Source organism: Cynoglossus semilaevis, chromosome 8 (assembly GCF_000523025.1).
Source record: "Cynoglossus semilaevis isolate Cse_v1.0 chromosome 8, Cse_v1.0, whole genome shotgun sequence".
In the NCBI taxonomy this organism is placed as follows: domain Eukaryota; kingdom Metazoa; phylum Chordata; class Actinopteri; order Pleuronectiformes; family Cynoglossidae; genus Cynoglossus; species Cynoglossus semilaevis.
In genome coordinates this window covers 3594884-3605053 of record NC_024314.1, presented here as the reverse complement: position 1 = coordinate 3605053, position 10170 = coordinate 3594884, and the positions used below count along the sequence as shown (strand labels likewise).

General features: G+C 39.8%; 1 protein-coding gene across 2 annotated transcripts in view; it reads right to left on the bottom strand.

Annotated features, from left to right (window-relative positions):
• The window catches only part of LOC103381612 (transforming growth factor beta-1-induced transcript 1 protein), a 13365-nt gene extending 4123 nt beyond the window's left edge, over positions 1-9242 (bottom strand). The window contains exons 1-7 of one of the 2 annotated variants that reach the window (XM_008314047.3): positions 8657-9242; positions 3836-3984; positions 2969-3024; positions 2207-2343; positions 2037-2112; positions 1069-1156; positions 779-964 (exon numbers count right to left, since the gene is read on the bottom strand). In XM_008314047.3, the coding sequence (XP_008312269.1) occupies positions 779-964; positions 1069-1156; positions 2037-2112; positions 2207-2343; positions 2969-3024; positions 3836-3984; positions 8657-8669 (705 nt within the window). In that variant the 5' untranslated portion in view covers positions 8670-9242. Of the gene's footprint in view, positions 1-778; positions 965-1068; positions 1157-2036; positions 2113-2206; positions 2344-2968; positions 3025-3835; positions 3985-4961; positions 7393-8656 lie in introns of those variants that run through there. The other variant, XM_017033958.2, reaches the window with a different exon arrangement.
• Positions 9243-10170: the final 928 nt, after the last annotated feature.

Here is a 10170-nt window from a genome sequence, read left to right as displayed (position 1 = left end):
TGTTTACGTACGAGCTAACTAGCAGCTACTGTATAGGTAAGAACTAATAATTAAAACCACATTTTATTTTATATCACAGGAATCCATATATACTATATACTTTTTTTGTGTGTGTGTATGTCTCTATAGCAATTAAAAACATTTTTTTCCATTGTTATTAGCACTAATAACGGAGTTTTTTAGAGGGGCGGAACAAGTTAATTTTTTGGGCAAACATTTTTTTCCATTGTTATTAGCACTAATAACGGAGTTTTTTAGAGTGCCGGAACAAGTACATTTTTTTGGGGTTATTTCTTATGGGAAACAATGATTCAAGATACGAGCACCTCGAGTCACGAGCTCGGTCCTGGAACGGATTATGCTGGTATCTTGAGGTTCCACTGTATTGGATTATGGACCATTTTATATTATAATTTCATATCTAGGTGTGACTGAAATACACTTGATGAGGCATATATATATATTTATATATATATGTGTGTGTGTGTGTGTATACATACATATATGTCTTATATATATTTATATTTCTTTATATCTCTATTTATATATGAAATATAAACATAAATATATATAAACATATATACACATACATGAAAAATACATGTATATATAAATATATAAATATATAAATATAAATATATAAATATATAAATATATAAATATATAAATATATAAATATATATAAAGAATTGCTGTAAACATAAACAAATCAATGGCTTTGGTCTTGGACAGTTGTTCGCTCTGAGTGTACGTGTCTGAGAGCAAGGCAAATACCAACCTGTCCCACTACTGGTTTCTGACAAGCCGAACAGTTCCCCTTGGAGGACGTTTGAACCCCTTGTCGGCTCAGATCTGACTGCAGCAGTCCCAGCATGCTGTCCAAAGAGCCGCCGGGCGAGGGCTGAGGTGGGGCAACCACCGGCTGCTGTGGTGCTGCCACGGCTGGAGTGACAGGGGCAGCAGGCTGTAGAAACGAGAAAAAAAAGGTCCGAATTTTCCTGATTGATATGAACAATGGGTTTAAACTGTGGGCTGGACAGCGCTGTGTGCAGACCATTAGAGCCTTACTGTGCTCTGGACTCTGAAGTCAGATAGAGATGCCATGAGTTTGTCTAACTCCAGTGTGGCCGATGTCGCTGATGGTTTAGTTGTTGAGCTACAAGACAAAAGACCATTGGAAAAAACACGTGTTTGTTTGAATTTCAAATAAGAGAAAATAAAAGCAAAATTCACCTAGAAGGTAAAACTTGTTACTTAAATATATATATATATACTGTAAATGTATATGCTTCAGTCTATGTAATCTTCACAAATCAATTGATAGAATATTTAGACTGAAGGATGAATTTTCTACGATAAACCACAGAGGTTGGCTTTTGGTTTGGGCAGACATGGCTTAGTTATGTGTATTTCCGCCCTCACCTGGAGGAGCTGGTACTACATCTCCAGTTGACTTTGTTTATCTCAACACACCTATGTGCCAAAGGGTGACTGTTGACACTTTTTGTTGTAATGGCCTGATAAGGTACAGGTGATAATAATGATTCCCAGAGACTTACATCCAGATTTATTTAAAACAGAAAGACAAATTAATTTAATTAAATTAAATAAATTTAATTAAATAATAATAAAAATAATTAAATTACTTATGCAGAAAATCAAAGCAAAAATAAAAATAAAAAAAATATAAAAAAATGTTATGTCATATCTATTATATTATATATATATAAATATTAAAAAATATATTCTGAGAATCATCTTTCTGACTTGTTTTCAGTGGTTGTTAAACCATATTAAATGTCAAAAATTGAATTAGAATATATTTGTTAATTAGGGCCACTTAATGTTCTGAAGTCAAACTGGCAGAAACAATTTTAAATCAATATATAGAAAATATACTGTATACATAGAAAATTACACACAGTATGTTAAGTCAATATTTTAAGTCAGGGTAAAAAAAAACGGCTGTGTCAGCATGTTCCCACGGCTTTAACAGTTGTAGTACGAACTACGGGTGGACCTGTTCGTTTCAGTACCTGGTGGAGGACGACGTGGCTTTGTCCTTAGCCTTGTCATCTTTCTTAGAAGAAGGAAACTGGGCCAGAATCTCATCTAACAAAAAAAACAACGAATCACAGTGAGGGCATGTTTCGGGAAGCTCGGTGGGAAGGCATAGTCAAATGACAACAAGAGAATGAACAGCAACCTGTGATGTTGAACTGAGTAGCATTGAGCTCCTGCAGCAGGTGGTCCAGTTCGCTCAGACCTCCCCCCAACAGTGAGGTGGAGGAAAAGGCCGGCGGAGGATCTGCCGTGCGGGGAGACCGCGGTTTGCAAACTGTGCTGTAAGAAGCATAGAGAATCCAAAATCAACAGAGATCATAAAGCATCTTGTCACTAGGAACTTGAAATTCACAATATTTTTTTTTTTACTCTGATTAAGGCGTATTTGCATTTTCTTACGACAACTAGGTCAACGTTTTATCACAAATATTGAAATAAGCTATGAAATGTGACGTGAGGTTTCAATGTGGAATTTGCATAACTTTTTGCGCAATGTGTTTGATTACACGTCAGCTCAAATGGGACAAGGCGTTCACGTGCACGATTAGCACCACCTTCCGGACGAAAAGGGAGCTACTGTACATGCTTTCTATTTCCATCATTTCCAACATTTGCCAGTTCCAAAAAAAAAAAAAAAAAATTAAAAAAAAATTAAAAATTAAAGATTGCAAAGATTTTCCACCAAAAAGCAGTTTCATTTTTTGGGCAGATTTTTTGCTCACATATAATGCACATTTACATGCTGCCAGAAGCAAAACCATTAAAACCATCAAAAATAAATCAATCAAAAAATATATGTATAAACCTTTGAAGTTATACACAGTGACGGCTGCCGTCATGGTAGGGTAAAAAAAAAAAGGGGAAAAAAAAAAACAAAAAAAAAACAAGCCAAGGACGAAATTACCTGTATAATTTGTCTGGTTTTGAATTCTGTGTTGAATTCATTGCAGCAGACACAGTCTGTTATAGTGGAAAAACATCAACAGAGGGTTAACGCATGTGACATGTGCTGGGAGAGGTTAGACCAGGTCAAATTAAAAAGTGCAGAGTGTTCTTCTTGCATTAATACATGCTCGATACTGGGTTCGGCACATCAGGTTTAAAGATCTGATTTACCAAAGCTGAAGCAGACACACAGCAGGTAAAACATCTTTATGAACAAGCAGGAGACCAGGAAAATAGTAGTTGGCCGCGAACACAGGAGTTAGGTAAACCATTTTATGACGTTGTCTTAGGGACAGTCTAATATTAATTACTATATTAAAATGATACAAGTAAATAAATGTAAATTTTCTATTTTTCTATTATTACATAGGAAAGAATAGGATAGGCTAGGCTAAGATAGGCTAGGCTAGGCTATGATAGGCTAGGCTAGGATAGGATGGACTGGGACGGGATAAATTCAGATTAGATGGGATTGAAAGAAAAAAAATGTAATCCCACAATGGGGAAATTGATTTACAACTCAAAGGATGCCACAGGTGGGGCTTGAACCCTGGACCTTCCGCATGTAAGGCTGCGTGGCTAACATGGCAGACGATTTCTATTAATGACACCTAAAAAAATCCTAGAAAAAGCGACCTCTGTCAAGTGATGGTTTTCATATCAGTGACATGGACTTGTACAAATATGGTTAAGGTTAAAGTTGAACTTTACTGCACTGGGGAATTATTGGCAAATATGGACTTTCACTGGTGTCCATGGCCACAAATTAAAAACACTCTCATGAATGGCTTTATCACCGGAAGCGAACATTGACCAAACGCTCTACCTGCTGCGGCGTATAAGCCGGTGGTGGCGGCCTGGCCTGAGCCTGATCCTGAGCAGTAGGATCCCCATTTTTAGGAGGATCAGATGTAAGCAGCACTGGACACCGAGCTAGAGGAGAGCCACTGTTCTCCAGGTCGGCAAGAAGTGCATCTGCAGAGAAGAACAGAAAACATATGACACAAAAAAAACAAAAAAGAAACTGGATGAAGACTAAAAAGACATGAATGTGATGATTCATGAGGAGGTTGACAATGGGGATTAAAGATGGACGATGAAGCAGCATTTTCTCAACTTAACTTAATCTGCGGCAGGGGTGTCAAACATACGGCCAGCGGACCGAAAGCGGCCCACTGGGGTGTTCAATCGGGTTGATGGAATTTTAAATAATAAGAATATGAACTCTTCATGTTCCAAATATTTTTTTTATAAAATTATATTTCATTATATATGAATAAATATATATTATATTTTGTACTTCTTTGCATGAAAACAAAGGGGGGAAAAACATGGACTTGGATTGTTATATAAAGTTAATATTTTTACCCCCAAGTGGGCTGGGCAAGTACATCGAATTAGGAACCAAAACGAGTTTGTCCCTGATCAATGGCATTTTGCACATTTCCCATGGGAACTTGTTAGCTAGCAGCGCATACGTTAGCTAGCAGTGCATACGTGGAGGAAGGCTTTGTTTACATCTAGCTACATTCGAATTTAGCTACATTCATTTTCTTTTGTTTTTTTTGTTTTTTTTTGGGGGGGGCGGGGGCGTTAATCTTCTGATGTTTTCATGTCCTTGATTATGATGTTGCCGCTTGTTAGCGTAGGTGAGAGACATACGTAGTTGAGTTCAGACTTGCGCGTTGCACTGTAGGAACAGAATTTCAACGTAAGTCAAATTTCAAAGTCAAAAGAACCGCCTGTACACATCTCCACATGTTTATGTCCTGGCGTGGGTTAACCAGTTTATCAGCATCCAATAATGGGTTTTTAATTCAATTGATTCCGTAGCCGAAACCTGCTTTGCAGCTTTCCGTGCAGCACGTTAGAATAAGCGGCGGGACGTGAGTGACATGAAAGACAGAATGAAAGACACACACACAGAAACGCATACACAGACTGTTACGTACCAAACACAACAATACGAGGACTGAGAGGGTAGCTATGCGGATCAGGCACTCCTGAGGAGAGACAGACAGCCTTGTGACCAGTGCTAGACATGGACGACAGTGAGCTTTCCTAATGCACTTAGGAGTCGAGAGAGAAAAGAGCACACAGGACGAGGCAGGACGAGACACATTTCAGCATTCAGTTACGAGACATGCCAGTGTGAAAAGAGAGAGAGAGAGAGAGAGAGAGAGAGAGAGAGAGAGACGAGGCGGGAACCTGTTTGGAATATCAAAAAAATCAGCATCTGCACATTCAGAAATACACTCACTACACGGTCACAGCTGTATGACATCATTCAGTTCCGGGGGAACAACTGGACGGAAGAGCAGTGTTTCCTACATTCTTTAAATGGAAACGTAAATGCGTAAAAGGTGGCGAGCCATTGTACACCAGATGGCGACGTAGGAGCCGACCACGATAACGATCGGGGGGGAGTTGAGGTCAACGTTGTCCGTATTTCCTGCACGTGTTACAGGGTTACAGATGATTTCGTAAAGAGTAAAGCTATTCATAAGCATTTCCCTCTAATGGTGAAACATATTTGACAGTAGCTTTGTATAGGGCTTCACAAATGCATTCTGTTCAGAAATTCTTTCATTGTTCCGGCCTGAGCCACCGTTGATGGAAGACTTGTTAAACAGAAACATGAGCGGTCGCACAGCCGTAATCCATCACTGATGATTCACGCGTCTGGAGAGACCATGTGGAGAGAGTAGTGTATATACTGTGTGCCCTTTTCCTTCCTGCTGTGTCTCCCTCTCTCACACACACACATACACACATACTTGCACTGACTAAACTGCTCTTATAAGGAGTCAGAATCCCCTCATTGGGAATTGTGACCATATTTAGAGCTGCTGCTGCTGATGTGTTTGCCTTGGCTTGAAGCCACTCTAACAAGCAGTAAACTTACAACACAGTGTCAGACAACAGCACAAACTCGTTTTTTTGTTGTTTTTTTTCTTTCCTTCCATTCTGAACACGGCCACTTCCTCACCACCAGCGGCTCTGCGTGTTCAATACAATCCAGATGTGCTCGGCTACGTCCAGCAGTTTCTCCCTAACGTAGCTGGGAAATCAAAATCCTAAGTTCTGATGCGGACCGCCGAAAAAAAAAAAAAAAAAAACACGCTTGTGGGTGAGGGCAGCTATGGCAAGAAGCGTTTCTATTTTCATTGTGGCTTTTTTTTTTCAAATAGCACTGTGGCCCTGTGCTATTTTCAGAGACTTTTTAACAGCCTCTCATAATGTTGTTCTAACAAAGGAAGGAGGGAAAAACTCCTCCTTCGGCATCGTTATCAGATGAGAACATATACTAAAAAAAAAAAACAACCAAAAAACAAATAAATGTCAATGGAAAATGTGACTTCTCCGATGATTTGTGTAATTGGGAAGTATTATAATAGTCTATGGCTATTCCATTTAGAGAACAACACATAAGTAGTAGTTCAATTAAATCGTAACCTAGGGTGAAAATTACATTTGTAACTTCCTGGGGTCTTTCCACAAGAGTGAGGCTCAGTCACTGCGCACGTTCAAAATGGATGACATCACGGTCGATGCTATGTGCCCTTCTTTCCATCGCTGAGTTATTAACGTTGATGGATGGAGACCATTCACAACTCAGTCAAATCAAATTGTCGAACAACTTATCGAATTACAGGCCTCGCAAACAAGGACAAACCGTTCACCGTCATAGCGATGTACCGAAGTTAGGTTTAGCATGCACTGTGCAGACCTACGTCTGTACGTGGGTGTGTAAATTATTACAGGTAATGTGTTCTATTATTGCTGCGCATCAGTTTCATACCACATTTGGTTTTTAAAAAAAAAAATTGCAACCGAGATCATTAAATCTAACAAAAAAAAAACATTTAACTTGTGGGAATAAATCATTTAAAATTGCTTCTGACGTGCAATCCGACGCCCTTGTTTTTACAGCCATTGTCATCTCCCCCTGGTGGCATAACAGGCCTCAATTTAGAAACCATTTAGTACATGGTGGAAAAGCTTCAAGACCCACTGCAAGTTCTAGTGGAGGATCACTGTGGTGAAACCTAACCTCAGATCCCGTAACTATCAAATGACAGTAGGATGACGCTAGGTGTACTTCCTGTTAGCGAGCTAGCTAAACAGTTTACCTGAGGAGATACGCGATACGCGAAACCAAGCACAACATTTTAGTGTTTTTACTCAGATCGAAACTGGGATCGGTGTGACAGACAATGCTACATTTGGAAATTGATGCGAAGCTTTTCAAAAATATTAGCAGCAGCGACGTCGGATTGAAGGTTTATGCAAGTGGTTTATACAAACCAGGTATCACAATAGTCATTTCTAGTGAATGAAATTTGAATTAAAGATTCATTCAGTTGCGCTGAACATGTGTGTTATTTTAAAAACAGTTGCGCTGAACATGTGTGTTATTTTTTTTAATCCGGTTTATGATTTAGACAGATCTACACATATTATTATAATGCGTTAAAAAGATTCAGAAACGTAAGGAGGAATTAGTCTTAGAGCGTAAGTCACTGCTGAATGTATCCCAACACAATGATAAATGCTCATAAAACAAACATGATATTTTTCTGGCCTATTCCATGAATCTTAATGAATGAATCCTAAAAAAAAACACTACCACCCCTGGCCACTGGTGGGGCTACAGGGCAATTTATAATTGTATACTGGTGGTTCATGTCTAACGTTTTAATTGGGAATTGGGAAACTGACACACAGCAGAATTGTGTCAGTGTCAGGGAGATTTGAAGAAGACATACTTACTTACTTACCCATAATACCCACGGACCAGAAACTAAACACAGATCCCAAAAACACACAGCAAATTATGGATCTCTAACAAACACAATTAAGCTGCACAGTCTGTCCCCGTCAATCACGGCTTAGAGCAGTGGTTCTCAATGTTTTCACCCCCCTATCGAGAACCTGGTAACATGTATATTTCCATCTGTACGAACCACTGTGTGATTTGCTGCCACCTAGTGACTGGAGGCTTGTTAACATTCAAGCATTACAGCAGTGGTACACTTATGTCCAGCGTGCCATATTCCATTGGAAGCCCCTCACGCCCCCCCGCACCCCGTACCTCACCGCGCCCCCCTAAAGGGGGGCCCCCGCCCCACTATTTTTTAAGTACTGGTTTAGAGAGAGAACCCAGGCCTCTGGAAACAAGACTTTATATGCAAACATCCCATAAATCTCTCCCCAAGTAACATGACTAAATCTAAACACAACAATGCACTTTAGCTCTCAAATTAATAATTCTCTGTTGCCCAGTAATTAACTAATATTTGTTTTTTTGTTGTTGTTGTTGCATGTGACTGTGCCAAACATGACTACATATAGTAATAGACCTGAAGAAAGAAGAATAGATGAAAAGTAATTTTGGTGAATTGACTTCTATCTTTAAATATTACAACCAAAAAAAATAAATAAATAAAACTAACTAACCCAGGAGCCAACTGTAATCTCAGTCTTATTTATGTCCTTGGGAAAATACAGAGTATTGAGTGCCAGAAGCAACAGAGAGAGGGAGAGAGAGAGAGGGAGAGAGAGAGGGCAGCTCATTTCCTCTGTTGGCAGCTGTACATTTACTCCAGAGAACTTCAGCCGGACTTAGAGAGTCAATGATACTCACCCAGATCCTCCATGATGTGACCGTTTCCTCTCTCTCTCTCTCTCTCTGTAACTGTGCGTGTGTCACACCGCAGACAGTCCGCGGGACTTAAAGGCGTTAGATGGAACCAAAAAAAAAAGAGAGATAGAGAAGACAGACGGGATACAGATAGAAACAGACGGAGGCTTTTGTCTGCGCCACTCCTCACCAACTTCTCCAACACCGTTATCCGCGGAGGAGGAGGGGGAGAAAGAGGAGGAGGAGGAGGAGGAGACAGACGGAGAGGAAGGGCGTCCCGTTTCTTTTTCCTGCACCTTACTGTGCAGTGCCAGAACCGGCCGGGAGCGCTGAGGGAAGGCGTAGTTAAATCACTGCGGTTACAAACCCCGGACACACGACGTCACCCTGGACATTTTTCGTCCATATTTGGGAGACGAGTGAAAGAATATGGTGGCACTGGTTTGGTGTGACTCGTGTTGTAGTCAACGTTTGTCAGAAAAAAAAGATAACGTAAAAAAACCCCAAACATTTAAAGACATATTAACTTACAAAAATCACTTCCGGGAGATTTCCTCTCAAAATAAAAGGATGGGATATTGTCCCAATATTATATGCAGATTAAGACTGGTTTCCTAAGATATGTATTTAGTAAAGGACAGCATTGTTATGATTTCTTACTTAATTTTAATGTAAGGAACACTTTGTTGTTTACTGAAGTGAATAAGTTTGTTTTCTTTTGGACTCGTCATTGTTGCCAGCTCTACATCGCACAATGAAGGATACAGACGCCACTTAATTTTGCTAACTTTTTTCCCCCTACTGTTTCCCTTGAAGTAACGCACATTTAACACGTCAAGCTGACCTCACAAAACATGAGCTAAATACTTATATTGGCTCTTAGAATGGTTATCTTAATTATGGTATGAAAAAAATGTCCTCCTTTCATATTTTGTTTAGAGTATATCACCATAACACCATACGAGTTCTCCTTGACATTTTCTTAGCACGAATTATTCACTTTTTTCCTAACACTTTGTCAACTTTATTCATTTCACTCATCGGTCCTTCGACTCAATTTACGTACGCGTGGGTTTTGCCTGTGTTTATTACAGAGGGAAGCACTATTTTTCAAGGATGACCCAGCGGACTAACCAACCAGCGGAAGCAGAGTACTAGCCAATCGTCAGGCAGAGTAGGCGGGTCATGCATGCATGCCTTTTTCATTCTGCCTCCTGGGCAAGTTCGAATCCCGGTTAGGGCGGTTGGTACCTTCCAGTGGACTCGCCACCTGCAGGAAGGATTAGGTTGATGAAATGGATGGATGGATGTTGTTTACTGATGCTGGAGCCAGGGTGACTTTAAAGATTTCTTAATTCATTTAGGCATTCCAGAATCATACGTGTGATTAACCGTGCGGACTGAATGTTTTTCTTGAGCGGAAGTGAATCACAATGAATACATTTGCAAAGAATCTTTCTTGAAACTCCAGCCCTGGATCAGTTAATACATCATGTATACAATACAATACAATATGT